This window comes from Balaenoptera acutorostrata, chromosome 2, assembly GCF_949987535.1.
Source record: "Balaenoptera acutorostrata chromosome 2, mBalAcu1.1, whole genome shotgun sequence".
Taxonomy (NCBI): Eukaryota; Metazoa; Chordata; class Mammalia; order Artiodactyla; family Balaenopteridae; genus Balaenoptera; species Balaenoptera acutorostrata.
Genome location: NC_080065.1, coordinates 82,298,260 through 82,317,271, shown reverse-complemented (window position 1 = coordinate 82,317,271; position 19,012 = coordinate 82,298,260). Strand labels below are relative to the sequence as shown.

Below are 19,012 nucleotides of genomic sequence, written 5' to 3'. Positions count from 1 at the left end.
AATTAGCTCCATTCTTCATTTAAAGGAAATATTGGAAATCTCTTTGTGTTGTTTAAGTTAAAATAGCTGCCTTTAATTGTTCTGTTAGGCTCCTGACACATGTTTTTTCCGTCCTCCTTGGTGTCATGTTTCTACCATTTCAGAAGTCTTGTCATTACTTTGCCCACGTACTAACCATACATGAGCATTCCAAGAACTGACCCTGGGAGTAAGCACTCTGGAGGATGCTCAAGAAGTATATAAGGGGCACTTCCCAGGCCTGGAGGTTGGGGGAAGGGCAAGAAGAGGTAATCCATAGTCAAGTACAGGATCATTGCACTAATAGTCACAACTGTTCTAGGGAGGTCACAGGGGGCAAATCAGAGGGGGCCAGGGCCTGACCTCAGGGGACTCATACTGGGTCTGTGGAGATGGAGAGGAGAGGCGGCCTCTGGAGGACATGAGCGCGTGAGTTTGGAGTGTTCTTGGATCAGTGCAGGGATGGTCAGCATGGGGCAGATGAGGTGGAGGCAGGAATGTGCTAAAAGCAAACTGGAAGGGTTTGGCTTTTTCCCGGTGGTGCTATGAAGCCCTTGAGGCACAAAACTGCAAAATGAAGTGGGGTCTTTGGTACTTTCCCTCTTCTTTGACGTCAGTAACCAAGTACTACTGATTCTGGGAATCTTGCATTCTAGGTAGTGGGCACCTTGGAGACCAGAGAGCCTAGCCGTCCCATTTGCCCAGTGAGGAAATAAGCTCCAAAGAACAGGCAGCCCAGGTCTCACAGTCACTGAGTGGCAGAGGCAAGGGTGTCTGGCCACCCTGTTGACCAGGACCCAGGCCTGGGCTTCTCTTCCTGGGGCTTGTTTCCCACTAGGAGTCCTGGAGTAAGATCTAGGACCCTAGACAGTTCCCAGGAGCCTGTAGGAGAGAGCCATCACACCCTGGGGTCCTCCAACATGTGCGATCTCCAGGGGCAGTGCAGTTCTCATAGGGCTTCATCCTCTATCTGGACCCAGGGTCCACACCAAACCAGAACTTGAATAAGAGGAGTTGGTAAGAAAAGAGACAGAGAGGACAGAAAAGAATCAGGTTAAATTGAGCAGACCCATGTGAGCCACAGGAAGGCCAGGCTAAGAGGATGGAGAGCAGTATTAAATTGGGGAAAAACGAATTTTTTTGTGTGAGTTACTAATCATAGGCTGCCTATGGCCCCTAACTTCAGGAAAGCCAAACTTCCTGTCCCACCCAAACTGCGTGGATTGAGAGCAAGGTAGAAAAGGTGGTCCTCAAGAAAATCAGGGGACTATTATTAGAAGGGAGGTGAGGAATAAATGCTGGAAAAGCAAAAACAGTAGATTTTGACAGCAGCCCCTTTGTCCTAACCTGAAGGTTAAAAAGTATAAGCCTGAGATGCTCTCATAGAGTGTGGCCGTGTGCTGGATATTCTCACTACTTTCTCTATATTAACTGATTGAGCCTATCTTCAACCCTGTGACACAGGGACTACTATTATTCCCATTTACAGAGGAGGAAATTGAGGCACAGAAAGACTAATTTGTCCACAGTCTTTCAGCTAGTTAGCCCCAGAGTTGGGATCTGAACCCAAGGAGTCTGACTCCAGAACCTGTGTTTTTAATTATTGTGTTAAAAGTTTCTCCCATTTTCCTTCCTTCCTTACTTTCTTTCTCTCTGAAATAAGGATTTGAGGAAGGCCCTGATAATGAATGTAATCACCTAGCACAGAATAGTGCCATTATTTTTTTTGTTATTATTTATTAACAGAGTATGAAAGCATCTGGTGCATAGTAGACATTCAACGACTGTGAAATAAGACAAAAACATTTGAAGACTAACCAAGACATTTGCCTGGGCTCTAGGGCTGAAAGAAAATCTGGATGATCTTCAGGGGATTAGCCATGGGTATGGAGGAATAGCTGCAGACAGTAAATGTATAAATAGAAATGTCCATAGACCCATTGAGATGGGGCGAAATGGTGAGATGCTGAATTCTTTAATGACTCCTTTTCTCCTTCCCTTCTTAAGTGCTGCTTAAGTAGAGCTGAGGCCAGACGCGATGCAGCTAAAGTGGCCCTAATCAACTCCCTCTTCAATGAGCTGCCCTCTCGCAGGATCACCAAGGAATTCATTATGGAGAGTGTGCAGGAAGCAGTTGCCTCCACTAGTGTGAGTACCCACCAGGGAAAGGAAAAGCTGGCTATACTGAGAGTACGGAGCCATTTGAATCTTGGGAGATGCTAACGTGAACAAGTTCTTTAAAAATTGTGCAGGTTTTGGGCTTCCCTGGTGGCACAGTGGTTAAGAATCCACCTGCCAATGCAGGGGACACAGGCTCGATCCCTGGCCCGGGAAGATCCCACATGCCGCAGAGCAACTAAGCCCGTGCACCACAACTACTGAGCCTGCGCACCACAACTACTGAGCCCACGTGCCACAACTACTGAAGCCCCCGTGCCTAGAGCCCATGCCCTGCAACAAGAGAAGCCACTGCAATGAGAAGCCCGCGCACCGCAACGAAGAGTAGCCTGCTGCTCGCCGCAACTAGAGAAAGCCCACGTGCAGCAACGAAGACCCAACGCAGCCAAAAATAAATAAATTAATTTAAAAAAAAAAGAATTGTGCAGGTTTTATTTTATTTTTTTTTTAAAAGGATTTTCTTATTTATTTATTTATTTTATTTATTTATTTATTTATTTTTGGCTGTGTTGGGTCTTCGGTTCGTGCAAGGGCTTTCTCCAGTTGCGGCAAGCGGGGGCCACTCTTCATCGCGGTGCGGGGACCGCTCTTCATCGCGGTGCGCGGGCCTTTCTCTATCGCGGCCCCTCCCATCGCGGGGCACAGGCTCCAGACGCGCAGGCTCAGCAATTGTGGCTCACGGGCCCAGCTGCTCCGTGGCATGTGGGATCTTCCCAGACCAGGGCTCGAACCCGTGTCCCCTGCATTAGCAGGCAGATTCTCAACCACTGCGCCACCAGGGAAGCCCACAGGTTTTATTTTTAACCCATTAAATCATTAATTTTCAGCAGAAAGAACACTTGGGCTGGAAATCATGATATTGGAGCTGGCTCCCTATTCCATGTCTCAGTAATATTCTTTAGCCTCCCTGGATTAATCACAATTAATCAAGCTTTAAATCAAGGTGGATCAAATTATCCACTTTGATTTGTTTATTTGAATGTTTGCTGTTTGAGGAGCACAGATTCTTTTAGGGCCTGAGAATGCATGCCGTTGCATACTGCTTTAACCTAGAGATAAAGAAGCTCAATTTTTCCCAAACTTGACGAATCATAAAAATTATCTGAAGTGCTCATTAAAAGTGCCAATTCCCCAGCCAGCGTGAGGTCCTGCAATCTATGTTTTTAAGGAAGCACTGACTGCTTCGATATGGGAAAAGCTGTATGCCCAATATTTGTTAGCTGTTAGAATTATCATGCTTAATATCAACTGCTTTTTTCAGAGAGCTTTGGAAATCTCTGTAATGGATGTAATTAAATACAAAGTGCTTTGAGAGCCAAAAACTCTGTCTTAGAAATTTAGATAGGACATTTTCTCAGCAGTCTAGGAGTACAGTAGATGATTTGCCCCATGAATTTTTGGTGCTCCTGATCCTCGTACCTCCAAATTATAAACCATTTTAACCATGGAGGAAACCTTGGGTCTCAACTGGGGCAGGTGTCACCCTGTGTGTCCTTCAAGTGCAGAAACTTGGCATTACCAAAGGGATTAGCCACCTCCTAGCTTCGCCTTTAGCATGGATCAACCCCATCTGAGATTTTCATTCTCTGATTCCCTTAATCTGACTATAAAGGTTCTGTCATTCTGGAGAAGCTACTGATAATGAAGGTGACATTATCACACTAGCTGTGACCTTTTTGCTGCTTTTCCCCCTCATAAATGCTCTTATCATGCAGAAGAGAGATAAGGGGAGAGGCAGGGACAGAGAGTGGTTGTCCTGGCAGAGAGACCTCAGGGAGCTCTGGTCTATATCTGCTCTGAGGATGAAAGGAAGCCTTTATTTTCCTGCCCTGTAAATTTCAAGTGCCTTTGAGGAAGAGAAGTTAGGAAAATGATGCCTGATTTATATGTGTGGAATTTACTCAGGAGCAGGGAGGTGCCCTCAGTGTAAATGTAATTTATCATTTTTTCATGGAAATTTCTAAGGAAGGAGAATATATATGGTTTGCAGGCTTCTGGATGGATTTCCTCTGGGATATTTAAAAAGCCAACATAAATATTTCAGCAGTAGTGTGTTAATGTTATTGCATTCAAAAGCTATAAATTTGCTGCTATCTGATGCTGGCAGTTGTTTGTTCAGTCTCACAAAGCCGTTGCCCACCTTCCCAGGAATCCAGGGCCATGGGATATTGAAGCGCAGGCCCCAATGCCATTCCTGAGTTCATGTCAGCTTTTTTAATGCCACTCCCCCTAACCAAATTGAAGGGGAATTTCATTTCTTCCCATCACCCACCCACCTTGTTTCCTAAAGATTAAGTGGTCCAAAAGTGAAAAACTATAAACCAAAATCCATGTCTCCAGGCTGAACACCAGCATATTATGAAAAGCTCCCATTAAGAATCATGGTGGTAAAATATGAATGGTCCATACAACTGGAGATTTTTTCCCTGTTAGTTACATAATTTGCTTGGTGATCATTGGAATCTTACGGAGCAAGTCAGCATTTCAAGATTTCGATAATGGATGAAAGCAGCCTCGGAGAGCAACTGCTCAAACATTAATGCCACCACAAACAAAAACTCTGTGGAGAGATACAGGAATTTCTGCTTTGGGATAATTATTCTTTTTGAGTATATAATCAGTTAACATTCTAATCAAAAGCTAGATTCAAATTGATTACAAAATCCTCTTAACTATGAGTGATGGTGAGAGTAAGGATTTTATCCCAAATCAACTGGAGCCGGTTGTAGTGTTGTAGGATGCACCCCTGAAGGGTTAGGACAATAGAAGGCTCACTGTGAGGCCACAGGATTAATTCATGACCACCCAAAGAAGAGGAGGAAAAACCCATGATATTTTCCTTTTCTGCTTACTTCCCAAGGGCACTTTGGATGACGCGGACGACCCCAGCACCAGCATTGGAGCCTACCACTACATGTTGGAGTCAAACATGGGGAAGACCATGCTGGAGTTTCAGGTACCTGCTTCCTTCCACATGCTTGTTTTGCTACACAACCCCCAGAAAGCCTCGGGGAATGCCACTCATCACTAACAGCCCCCGTCCCAATAATCTGCTCTTTTTTTGTTTTGGTCATTTTAATTTAACCCTCCTAGAATCCAGCACTGTGCTCCCTTTTAGCCACACCTCAGGAGGCTAAAACAAAAAAGCAAACAGGAACAATCTTTGCTTTCTTAAAGGAAAGTAAAAGACTTGAGCTAAGAAACAGGCAGGGAACATTACAGTCTTATGACCCTATTAACATTTTACCAGCTTCTCAGTATAAAGCTCCCCCTTAAACCAAATCAAACAGTTTGAAGTGTTGGTTGTGACCATCTGGTTCTTAATTTTCAGAAGTCATGGATGAAGGTGGCTGCAATGTATATTAAACAATTTTCCCCTCAGTTATGGTATTTCTGTTGGACAAGATCTGCCATCTCCTATTGTTAACTAAATCAAAACATTTAGCAATCTGTAACCCTTTTCATTCCACTGTTGACAAGCAATAATAGAGCTGAGGAACTATATTATCTGTTATTTGCAAATTATATTAATAGCAATAAGAATAATAATAGCTAACGCTCATTGGATGCTTACTTTGGCACTGTGCTAAGCATTTAACAAATCTTACCATAATTTAACCCTCACAATAAACATGTGAGTATTTCTTATCCCCATGTCTTCATTGAAGGAAGTGTGTCCTACAGCTTAGCAAATGGCACGGCCAGGGTTCAGACCCAGGCAGTCTGATTTCTGAGTTCACACTCCTATTATCCTCTATTGGGCTGGGCAGACAAAACTTCAGAAGTTATTGAGAATGAAAAGTGTACTCTCTAAAAAATTAAACTTGAATACAGTTGACCATCCATATACAGTAGGAATCAATGCCAGTAGGAATCAATATGCAATGTTATAATGAGGAGACTTTACCTGCCAAGATTTCTTTTTTTTTAGGTTAGATTCCAAGAAGCAATCAGAATATAAAGTTTGATGGACACAAATGTTCATCATGGTATAATTTACAGTGGTGTTACAGCTGAGCCCTGAAGCCACCACCTTCCAAATACCACCTTTGGTACCTTTCAAACTCTTTTCCTGACTACAGTGGCATAGCCACTTCTCAGGTGGATATGTCCCACCTGCCCATTTTTAAGAACCAGTAATTTTCCTCATCACTCTCTCATTTGATTGACACAAAATACTCTTTCTTCACCCTGCCCTAGGAAGATCTCAGTCATCCAGGTTTCTCCTTAAGCAGTTGTGGTCTCCCTGACCTTTGACGTTGCTTGTCTTGGTTTGGAAGAGACCTTGAAGCTCACCTTCTGGTGTAGACAGGGGCATGCAGCAGCTCAGTGGTTCTGAGCCCAGGCTTGGGAGTGGGCTCAGCTGCTCATCTCTAAATCTGTTCCCTTGTTTGTACGTAAATCAGGAAGAATAATAGAAGCAATAATAGTAGTGGTGCTACCTCACTGTGCCATTGTGAAGACTAAATGGGACCACATAGAAAGTCCAGAACAGTTCCTGGCATATGGTTAATGCTCAGTGAAAGCTGACAACTGTTATTATATATATTTCTGAAGAAGGACTGCTTCATTTGAAATGCCAGAGGCTACCAGATGGATTCCCTTGACAACTTTAACCTAAATGCTTTACATGAGGACAAGGTAGCTCCCCTGCATTAAATGTTTCAGGGCCCTTGCTATAGAATAAAAGAGTGGAACTGTCAAGGGTTTTTTGCTTTTTTTTAAAATCTTCCATAACAATCTAAAGTCAAACAGAGAAAAAAAAAATAAAAGGGAAGAGCATGACACAAGAGAAGGGACACAAACTTTAAAAAACCATACAGACCTACATGTAAAGCCTGTGCTACCACTTGCCACCTGTGAGCTCAACCATTCTGAGACTCAGTTTTCCCATCTACAAAACAAGCATCATGATGCTCATTGTGTAGGTTTTTTGTGGGGCGTGTATAATATGACATTTATAAAACATTTAGCATGGTGATTCCCCAAGGAAGAATCTCATTTATGTTAATTCCTCCCCCCTCAACCCTGACAGAAGAATATTGTACTTCTTTTATTATACAATGAATGTTGCCTGGCCCAGTACATAATAGCTTGTATAGGATTTAGTAGCTATTTTCAGAAAAATCAAGAATGACTTTTTAACACAGTGGGTTAGTCTGCCAAATATAGGGAAGGCAAGATTTTTTTAAAAAAAATTCTTAAAATTCTGTCCAAGTACTATGAAAGGCTGTACTCAACCATCTTTTAGTAATACTTTAATTGCCTTGCTACGGGCTGCATGTTTTCTGTGTGGTCTGTGTAGTAAGGTATTAAAATACATGAAATAATATTTTGAATCATACTGTGGAAATGCTTCATAAATTCTCATAATGGAGGCTGGGTGCTGGATGAGGGACAAAGGAAGAGGAAGATGTGAAGGCAGGAAAAATCCAAACTCCCTCCTCCCAGTAGGGATGCTGGCAACCCAGGAGGAGGGCCATGAAGCACATCCCTCTTCCTTCCGCCAGCTCCAGGTTGCCTGCTGGGTTCCTACACATTCCTTGGTGGCCTGGGTTAAATGCATCAGCTTGTTTCTGCACATAATGGGAATTGACCACAGACCTGGGCTGTTTGCAGTCAACACAGCAATTCAGTACCCCTGGTGGGTAATAGATGTGTGTTTGTATCTAGCTGTGGATGACTATACCGTATAAAAGCAAGACTGGTGTCTCCTGACTGCCTGCAGGCTTTCAGGGGGGCCATCAAGGAGGCAGAGCTCAGAGGAAACATGATACGCTTCTGCTTACCTTCACTTCGTGGGAGGGAGGCTGGGATGCCTGTTTAAGGTAGCCTTGCCCCTCACCATAGAGAAAACTGCCTGATGTTTGGGGGGTGGGATGGCCACTGGGTCTTGTCAAGGTCAGATTCAAGGCAGACTTGACTGAAGCTGCTTAATATATTTATTCTGAAGCCTAATGCAATCCAAAGACGAGTTGTTTATTTACATCTTTGCTAAATTCTCCAGGTCGCCTTTTAAAACCTCATCCCATAAACAAATTTCCTCTTAAATCTATTCTCTTGGGTGGGGAGATTGTGCCCACCTGTTTTTCAAGTTCTCCATTTACACTGTTTGTTTTTCTTATTTCTGATGAATCACAGAACCAAGCCAGTCTCCCAGACAGAGTTCCAGAGAGAAGCAGTGTACATTTTCTCCCCGGGGAGTAGCTGGGAGGCCAAACATTGTTTCTCATAGGAGGCAACACCAGGAAGCACTGTGAGGACAGAGCCCAGTTGTTGTTGGTTTAAATTTAATGAATGACAAAATGAACCAGAAAAGCTGTAGAATGAAAGCTACAGCTGCAATTTCCTTGAAGAGAAAGAAAAGGCAGGGCTTGATTCACCATTCGATTTTAAATTTACTTTGCTGAAGGGGACTGGCTGCATAATTTATGGGGCCAGTGCAGAATGAAAGTTCAGGGCCTTTTATTGAAAAATTACTAAGAATTTCAAGACAGCGGAGCACTAAACCAAGCTCAGAGCCTTGTGACTGCACAGATCACAAGCTCGTGAAGCCAGCCTTGTCCCTGAGACAAATCCCCAGAAGGGCCCAGACTAGGGTAAGAAGAGTTAGGCATTGAACTCGGGTACAAAATTTAAAGGAGCGTCAAAAAATTCAGTAATCAAGGCAAATAATATTATAATGCAATATTTTAAAAACTCAAAATAAATGTGCAAAAATTCATAACAAACAAAACATCCAAATTTTAAATAAAGGCAGAATTTTAAATAAAAGACCCTGAACTTGTATGACGTACCTTAAATCTTGCTTCACTCACCTCACCCTAGTCCCAGCCCCACCTCTAGGCCAGCTTCTTGTTTATCTGTCAGCCCACCCAGTTGACCCAGGCTTCTAGATCAGCCCACGTAACAAACACAGTACAAAGACTTCAGTGAGGAAGGAGCAGGACAGGTAGATCACCAAACAGACTTCCTTCAAAGTGATAGGGCTTCGACAGGTAGAAAATGAGGCTGTGAAGACCAGACAGTGAGGAGTCATGGTGAAACGATGAAACGAATCCTCACAGAAGTCCCTGGCTACCCTCTCCTTGCCAGTCTGCCATAATGCAAGGATTTCCAATGGAATCAATGTGAGGCACACAAGGATTTCCTGGGGTTGAGCCCAGGACTCATACAGCTTCAGGAAGATCTGAAGATAGTGAACTTGGTCATATGAGGGGAAATAAAGAGGTGGGACAGGAAGAATGTGGAAATATTTCAATATACTTTATATGACGATGGTGAGAGTCATATCTCCAGAGAGGAGAGCAAGAACTAGATCAGGACATAATGTAAGAAGGCAGACAGAAGGTTATCTTTCCTGGGGGATTTTAGGAACAAGAGCAACAATGAAGAAGAGGCAGTTGTATTACTGCAGAGGGAAAAACTGCTTGGTGATAGAATAGAAATTTGGGGGAGGAGGAGGAGGAGGATCGTCTTCTTGCAGGCAGAAACAGTTCAGGTCTCTGTGGGGAAGTGTTTGAGAGATGTAGGTTGCCAAGGCACATGGGAAAGATTTCTGGTTCTGTTCACAGAATTGTGGGTTCTGAAGTCTTAGGAGGATTGCTGAGTGGCATGAAAGAAATTTATCTGGATGGGGGGCTTAGTGCACAGATAAGAATAAGAGCTGAGAGGACATTGGAAGAAAAATATATTACTAAGGCAACAATTGTCAGAGGATGGAATTAAGAGCTCTGTTGGCAATAGGTTGTTTCTCAAACTGGGCCACAAGGATGCAAGGACAATGCCAAGAGGGCTATTGGAAGCCACAGGATAAACTCAGTATATCTTTCTGGGTTGTCAGCTTTACATGAAGATTGCAGGGTGGGGAAAGGAGTGGAGTTGTATTTATTTTCTTCTTTAAAAAAAATGCGCAAACAATAGAATACAAAATTTAAGTGGAGTCTTAAGATAAAACATAAAACAAAATGTCTTATTTGTAAATATTGTCCCTCCTGTAACACGGTAGAGACTATTCCATATCAGAACCAAAAGAGCATTCCTATTCATTTTTATGGCTGCAAAGCATTCACTGAGTAGGCTTGAGGGTACGGTAAGAAGGGCAGCACAAATTTGTCTTCCTCAGTTACTGGGGTTACTTTGATAAGAAGCATAGTGGTGAGATCCGGATTAGGCAAGATTTGGTTATGGAACAAACCACTCTTACTTTTCCAAATTAGCATAAGAGGGGTGGGCTACCCAGACACTGGACCTAGGACCCTGGGCAGATGGTGGGGTCAGTGTTTGGGGCAGGAGGCGTATAGCTCAGCTGGTGTCCATGTCATATTTTAATTAATGGAAACACATGCTTTTGCTTTTACTAAGGTCTCTGTGGGTTCTTGGGGTGCTTACTGTGCAGTAGTACATACACAAAATCCCAAACTGTATCCCAAACTGAAAAGAAGAAAAGCATTACATTCTAATGGCAGTTCTAGACATGAGAATAGTGCTATTTTTTCTGATGATCTTATCACTTTAACTTTTACTTCATAATTTTAAGATAACTGGAATCTCAGAGTGACTTTGCGTCTCCTGATTTTCATAGTGAAAACGTTTTCCAGAGCAAGCAGACGTAAAGACAATAAAAGTCCACTTTTTTTGAATGGGCGTAAGACATCTGTCTAAATGTTAAGTTTTCATAACTAGTTTCATGATTAGGAAGTTCCTTAATTGTATTGTTATTTTCTAATAATTATGTGGTTGTGGTTTGTACTACTAATCCACAGTAGATGTTTCTCTGGTCAAAAAAGAAAAAAAAAAATGCAGGTAACTTCAGTGGAAGACTGCTAATCCTAATACGATTAGGAAAATAAAATCTTCAGTATGTTGAATACACATTAGCTTGCCCTGGGTGTCATGCAGGGAAAGGATGGTGCCGATAGAAAGGCTTAATGCTGTGCTCAGCCCTAGCCATTGAATGTGAAAACTATGGGTGAGTTTGTCAGTTCAACCTTATTGTCCATATTTTAAGGCATTTTCTTGACTGAATTTATAAACTTAGGGGTTTTTTACAGTTTCTGTAGTTTGTCCATTATATGTTTGTCCATTACATTTAAATTGTTTTCCTTAATACGTAACATTGTCACATGATTCAAAAGGTGCAAAGAATGTCAGAGAAAGGTCTCCTTCCTTTTTTCTCCCCAGAGGCAACTCATGTTACCAGATTCTTCTGTATCTTGCCAGAACTCTTCTAGGAGTTTATAAGCAAATATTTATAGGCATCTCCTATTCTTTTTAATCAAATAGTAGCACACAGTGTACATGTTGGACACTTTGCTTTTAACTTAACAACACCTCATAGAGACTCTTTATATTAGAACTAGAGAGCCTTCTCATGCTTTGATTGCAGCGTATTTGGTAGGGTGAATGTGTTGTAGGGAGAAGGAATCATTTTCCTTCTGCCCTTCCGAGTTCTCAGCTGAGGCCCCTGTAATAAAAGACAGATGAAGAAGAGAAAAACAGAAGTACACTTCATGTATATGTGAGAGGTACCCAGGGAAAAATGAGTACCTCCACAAGGTGGCTTAGAATTCAGGATTGAATACCATCTTAATAGGGAAAGGGGAGAGGGGATATAGGCCTCTCAGGCCTTAAATAATCTTTAAGAAAAATGAATGGGTCTTTAGAAGAATAGATGGGAGCAATGATAGTTTGTGACAAAGTTTGTCTGGGTGTGGAATGGACTTTAGTTTCTACTTCTGTGATAAGAGTCAATCTTCCCTGGTTGATGCAACTCTTGGGGAGGGGATTTATGACAACTGTGTTCCTTTTGGAGGATCTGTCTTTAGGCAGATAAGGGGAGTTCAGAGAAAGCCTCTTTGCAATTTTTTAAGTATTTACAGCTCAAAATAATCAATATACCCAAGTAGCATATTTGGGGGTGCCGTATTCTGCTACACTTTAGGATGATATTTTATTTAACCATTCCTTTAAAAATGAACATTTAAAATATTCCCAGTCTTGGGCAATTTTAAAAAGTGATGCAATGAATAGCCTTGCCTATACATTATTCTAAGATGTGCTGGTATATTTACATAATTTCTTCGGTGTATAATTGTTAGAGCATATGCATTTTTAATGTTGAAAGGTATTTGTCAATTATTTAATAATTTGTGCCAAATAGCAGGGGAGGGAAGGAAAAATGCTCTGAAAGCCTAGGATTGTGGTATTTGAAAAGTCTCAAAGTGTTCTGACAACACTGTATATTCTATTTCCCCAATATAGTTGGGGATCAGAGTTATGCCCTGCTCAGCAATCACTGAGACACTTTCCTTCACATTTCTGCTTTGAGACTAATGACAGGTATTTGGGTTTTATAGGAGCTTATGACCATTTTCCAACTATTGCACTGGAATGGAAGCCTAAAAGCCCTTCGTGAAACAAAGTGTTCCCGACAGGTGAGATTTTCCAATAAAAACAGGTTTGCATTGTATGGACTGAGCAGACGGCTTGTCATCCTCCAGGATATACATCAGTCCAGTTGCATCAGGGACTGACCAAAAATGCACACTAAGAAGAATGTTGGCCGGGCATAGGACTGAGTTAGATACCTGTACTGAATGCCAGAATGAAGGGATCATTAAGACAGACTTAGTTTCTAAGTCAAATACTGAATCTACTCTATGCACCTGTCCTGCCTGCTTGGAACGTGTGCCCTCTCCCACTCTTCAAGGCAGAAAGAAATGTGAGTCTGCACTGCTTCTGAACCTCCTCACGGAGAACAGGTAGAGTTGGTTGTGTAGCAGGAGGATTTTTCTCATCCCCACCAAATGTCCTTAAGGGACAACAGAAATGATTATAAAGGTGGACAACCTGGTATTTCAGTCACTCCAGTTTTTTGGTTTGGAAGTTTTTTCTTTATTTTTCAGAGACAGGGTTTCACTATTTCTTTACTACCTATAAAAAGCACCCTTCTCCCTTTTTTTTAGTAGCAAAGACAACCCCCCTCCCATGCACTTAATGATTCTCACCTGCTATCCCTCAAGATTTATTCTTCCTTTACCCCATTAGCCTTCGAAGATGGTAGTTTGTTTTGAGAATTTGCTAACAGGAATTTGTATGAGGAACAGAGCCTCTACTAGTCAGCAATATGAGGGTGGGTGTAAGAGTTTTCCATGCACTGCAGCCCCAGGAGTTTTTAGTTGTTCTTTGCTTAGAAAGCCTGGCTTTCAAAATGTCAAAGATGGAAAAGAAATGAGTAGCTGACAATGGCTTTGGCTATTTTTTTTCTTTTCCTTTGATTCAATAAAAAGCCTTTGAAATATGCCGGGTTGGTTATAAACACTTTTCCATGATTGTTTTTAATTTGTTAAGGTCATAAATAAATACCATATGTTCTTGAAAATAAAAATAAACAATGCATCCACTCCACAAGACCTTCTTAAAGTGCATCCATCAAACTTATACATGATGTTACAATGTATTGGCAAATTTTAAACATGAGAATTGACAGACAGTGACAAATTTTTAATTATTTGGAGAAAGTGAGAGACAATGTACATGAAGGTACCATTATGATATCAATGATGATAATACCTATATTCCATAATACATTTTTAAAGTTCTTCCCATAGTTTCTGTGAGCCATTCAGTCTGTCATCTTCCTTATGCTAACAACATAGCAGTTAGGAAGCTGATTCTCCTGATGTCTAAGTCTTGTCCTGATTCAAAGCTCCCTGCTTTCTGCAATGGGTGTGACCAAACCCAGTTCTCTCCGACTCCTTCCATATAATTGTTTCCCTCTCTATCTTGCCAAAGGAGATAATGCTGAGCAGAAGAGTTCAATGAATGAGATAATGTTCATATTAATTGTTATAGGAATGCATTTTCAAAGGAAGCCATATTTTCTAGCAAGGTCAGAGCTCTGTTCTGTGAACATTATTGGGTCATTCCTGGTGGTAGTATTTTGATTCAACCTGGAGTGACCCTACTTTGTGTACCAGCTTAGCCCTCTATTTCCTTTAAGAGGTATGTCCTGAGATTTGGCTTTGGTTTGTGAACATCAGAGAGGTTTGGTTATTGGTAGAACCCCTGTGGGTGTGTGTGGGGTGGTGGAGGCACAGGAAACGAGGCATCAGAAGGCCATGAGCCCGGGTACCTTTGTTGCTCTTTACTGACTCTCTGGACTTTGTTTCTTGGCTCCCAGGAAGTCATCTCCTACTATTCCCAGTATTCCCTAGATGAAAAGATGCGCAGCCACATGGCCCTGGACTGGATCATGAAGGAGCGGGAGTCACCAGGAATTCTCTCCCAAGAGCTACGCATGGCCCTGAGGGAGCTGGAGGAAGCCAGGAAAGCAGGACAAGAACTACGTTTTTACAAAGAAAAGAAAGAAATCCTGAGTTTAGCCCTGACTCAGATCTACAGTGATCCTGACACTTCCTCACCCAGTGATGATCAGTTGAGCCTCACGGCCCTTTGCAGCTATCACTAACAAGGCCAGGTCCCAGCTGCCCCCAAGGCGGGCAGAGGCCGGACTGTAACATTAGGAAGCTCATTGAAGGAGGTCATCAGAGGCTTTAGCAGCTATAGATGCTGCCTGAAGGCTGTACTAATTCTCCCCACCCATTCCATTCATAGAATCTCAGAGTAGCAGGACCCTTACAGGACCCAACATGTCACTCAATGCAATTTTCCCATCACACTCTCAATAGTTCCACCTCAGACTGAAAGGATGGAGAAAGGATTGCTTGAAAAATATCTTCCAGGCCTGGCTTCAACCTGAAGCCTTCTTGACATGTGCCTTGCTAGATTATATATGTTGTTTAAAAGAATGGGTCAATGTAGCATCCCTGAAAAGAACACCAGCCAGGACTGGGGAAAGTAGCATGATAGCAATTAAAAAATACTTGGGATTAAATAAACAATATGGATTCTTTTAAAAAATATCCAGGGGTCAGAGTTTCTTCCTAAGCTTTGTAAGCTACAAGATCACTTACACTCTACTAGGTGTAATCCAAAACTTCAGTGAGGATTTTATCTGGACATCCCACTATCAAAGATTTTGAAGTGGTAATAGTAGGAAAATACTATATAAATATAATGTGGCTTAAAATGTCATAGTAATAAAAATTTTTTTCAATCCACTCTTCCATATGGGGATAAATGTCACCCAGGATAGTACCCTCACTTGTATTCCTCAAGAAGAATTAATGTCCAATTTTTATGAGTCCTGCAATCAGTCATATGCATTTTTAATCTGCAAATAGATGAACTGATTTATTTTTATTTCTGCCACCTCAGTCATATATCTATAATGGAGAAAGTTACTGGCATTTCAAAGGTTAAAACATTTTGAAAAATCATTAGCATTTAACAATGCTTATATTCACATTTGATTTATTTCTCATGCATTGGAGAAAAGGAATTATTAGCTGTCTTTGTTATTGTTCAAGAACTTAAGCCACCAGTAGCTCAAACGTAGTGTCATTTTTCAGTTTAAATGACTGGAATCTTCTTTAAAGAAGGGATAGAACATTGCCATCTCTTTTTCAAAATGGCTCGGATCAATCAACAGATTAGAAAACCAAAAGCAAATACAAACCAATTTTTAGATGGTTCCTGGTCACTCAGATTTAAGAATGGCAGCAGTGTCAATTTTAAACACTTACAAGTATTTCCCTATTTTTAACATGGAAAGGATTATCTTGCATTTACTACAATAATTCAAATTTAAGAAAACAGTTTTCTCAATTTTAAATAAGGTTTCCTTTTCTTCTTGTTTATGCAAACGCACATTAAGTTTCATGAAAGCTAAAACCATTATAATTACATTAAAGTTTACAAAAATGTGAGTTTAGCTTCATATCTAAATATCTACAGTGCTAATTGTCACTCCTTGAATCCCCATAAAACTGTATACTGAGTACTATATACTGAGCATATATTTTGGAATTAGCCTTGTTAATAAAAAATTAACTTCATACATCATATTTTTCACATCGGGGAAAATTTAGCTACATATCTGCCCTACTCAAATGTCTTGAAACAGTAATGCTATATAATATTAGATAAATTTTATTTAAAATATTGTTTTAACAAAAAAATCACATTTCTCCCCGTAATGAGGCTAAACGTCACCTAGAAGAAATTTCTGAATGGGAATTAGAATTAATATTTATAATTTGAATAAATTTTAAAATTAAATTACTTCCTATTTAAAGTAATTTTTTCATAAAGTCATTACTCTTTATCATTTCAGAAAAGCCACAACTTCCCATGTTGGGTGTGATTAAAGGTAGGTACATCTGTACTGCATTTGCAGCCTTTAACAATGACCACCTCAAGCTGACACCATCTAATTAGATGCAGGAACAGGAATCAGCTGGGAAAATATTAAATGTATTCTCTGCCCTGCAATTAGAAAACTGTACCCATTCTGTACACTGAAAGCAGAGGTTCTGTCTTGGCCACTATCAGCTTTTCCTGGCTGGTCAAAACTGCCCACTCTTCCTGCAATGGTAGGGAAGTTTTAGCAAAAGAAGCAAAAGTCAGAATCTTTGCCACTGCTGCTCCCTTTGATGCTCATTTATCGCAAATCAGTTTCAGCTAAGACCTAACGGCTGTCAGTACATCACATAAATGTCTATAATCCTGGCCCTGAGAAGAGCAGGGTTGAAGAGCAAAGTAGGTTATTATTATTTTTCAATTTCTATATCTTGTTCTCAATAGCACACTGTGTTGAAGGGGCCTAGAGTGGAGGATTCTCTATTTAAATATATGGAGCTATGTGTCCTAACCTTTTGTGGTTATAAACCCTTTGAGAATCTGATAGAAGCTATGGACCTTCTCCTAGGAAAATAGAATGAAGCGTATACATTCAAAATTACACAAACTGTTTCAAAGCGTATGTGGACCTCCCCAAAAATCCATAGATTGCTCTGTCCAAGGACCCCCAGTTTAGAACTCTTAATTTTGAGCACATACTTACAGTTTCTTAAGCTTTTCAGCAGGAATCCAACTAACTCAGACATCGTCCCATTAACCTATCTCTAAGATAAATGTCATCATCCTTAAATACAGAATTGCACTGTATTTTGACAAGAGATAGTTCAATTCTCACAAAACCCCAATACACCAGATTGTTATGAAAAAAACAGCTTAAAGCCAACTAGTCACTAAATTTGTGTGAACATGTTAGAATATTACAGATTTAATAAAGTCATTGTTCCTCTAATGATCAGAATTTGGTTGTCCATTTGTTCAAAAGATATAGTCCATTGATATGTTTGCTGTTAAATTCATTCACCTATTTCTAGAATATGAAAAGAATCAAGCCATAGATATTCCTGAAATGCTGTACCTACATCAACGATGAATCTGGTCAGCTAGGTCTCAGGAAAAAGAGAAAACATAAAGGTTTAACACCTTTCTGTTTCTTTAGGGAAAGCTTTTGAAGTCAGGAGTATTGTTGTAGTTGACTTTATCTCTGAAATGCTTCAGAGAGTTCTCAGTTATATCATGCCATGCCTTTCTTTCTTGCCACAGGACAAAAGAAGACAGACTAAGAATATTTTTATTATCCTTGACTATGTTTACAGGTAAACACTATTCAAGACATTATCTCTTATATATTGTTGCTGTTTTGTTTTGTTTTGTTTTACCTTGCAGAAATGCAAATATCAATCTTTCTTCTATGGTGTCCACCATGTTAAAGAGCGAATGTTGAGATTGTTTTTAGCCAGGGTTCCAGGAAAATGAAAATTATTTTTCCTACTACAGTGGTTCTCTTTGGCTGCCCATTAGAAATATCCAAAGAGCTTTAAAAGATCCTAACTGTCCAGACTGTATCCAGACCAATGAAATCAGACTTTCTGGAAGTGGGACCCAGGCATCAGTATTTTTTAAAGCTCCCCAGGTAGTTCGAATGTACAACAAGGTTGAGAACCACTGCTCTACCCAGGAAGTTCTGGCTCAGAGGTCTATGGCCTAACTAGTGGGAGCTGTTACTTAATTTGGCATTGGCTCCAAATTCAAAATGTTGAGCTTTTCTGATTTAGGTAGGAGCAAAACCTTTTGCTTGAGCAAGAGGCTTTCCTGGAGCCCAGAACTAAAGCAGAGCAAGCGTGCATGTGCGCGCACAAACACACATACCTTAGCAGAAGAGCCAGATTCTGCTCCAGGGTCCAGGCTTTCTTTCACAAATACGATACACAAACTAACTGCCCCAGAATCATCCTTTAAAAATACAAGTTCCTGGGCCACATCCAGACCTGCTGGCCAAATTCCAGGAGAGAGTGTGAATTATTTACCACTCCACCAGGTGTTTCTGATCACACTTAAATTTGAGTTCTTTTGGCCTAGAGCTACCTAGCACATTCTTTAGTAGGCAGCACAGCCCTGGCCTTCTGATATAACTAGCCTCTTGGCAGAGAGAGCACAGAAAGGAATAAAGGGGAGAGGGAAAGGTTGCCTCTTTACCCCTCCTGGAAGCTAGAGAGAAGCAGAAGGGGCAGAGATATAGCTGCCTTTTCTCTCCCAAAAGAGCTCCCACTCTTTTTATCACTTTGGCTCCAACATTTGGAATTACTTTTAATCCCTTTACTAGAAACCGTGAAAATCTCTATTAGCTCATGGTTAAGGTCACTTGTTTAAACCTGACTAAACCCTGGTAGCACTTTCTTCATTGGAGCAAAGTAGGTTGTGGGAAAGGGAAGCAGAACTTCTTCCTGTGAACTGTTGATTCTCTAGTGATTGTTGGTTCCCAAGTGAAAGTCCCAGAATGCTATCTATTTATAGGCAGTTCCCAATTTTAGCAGCAATTACATGTCACAAGTCC

General features: G+C 40.9%; 1 protein-coding gene across 1 annotated transcript in view; it reads left to right on the top strand.

The window, feature by feature from the left end:
* The window catches only part of LIX1 (limb and CNS expressed 1), a 51,188-nt gene extending 34,881 nt beyond the window's left edge, over nucleotides 1-16,307 (top strand). The window contains exons 3-6 of the mRNA XM_007197484.2: nucleotides 2,026-2,166; nucleotides 5,057-5,152; nucleotides 12,555-12,632; nucleotides 14,381-16,307. Of these exons, the coding sequence (XP_007197546.1) occupies nucleotides 2,026-2,166; nucleotides 5,057-5,152; nucleotides 12,555-12,632; nucleotides 14,381-14,668 (603 nt within the window). The 3' untranslated portion in view covers nucleotides 14,669-16,307. The remainder of the gene's footprint in view (nucleotides 1-2,025; nucleotides 2,167-5,056; nucleotides 5,153-12,554; nucleotides 12,633-14,380) is intronic.
* The last annotated feature ends 2,705 nt before the right edge of the window (nucleotides 16,308-19,012 follow it).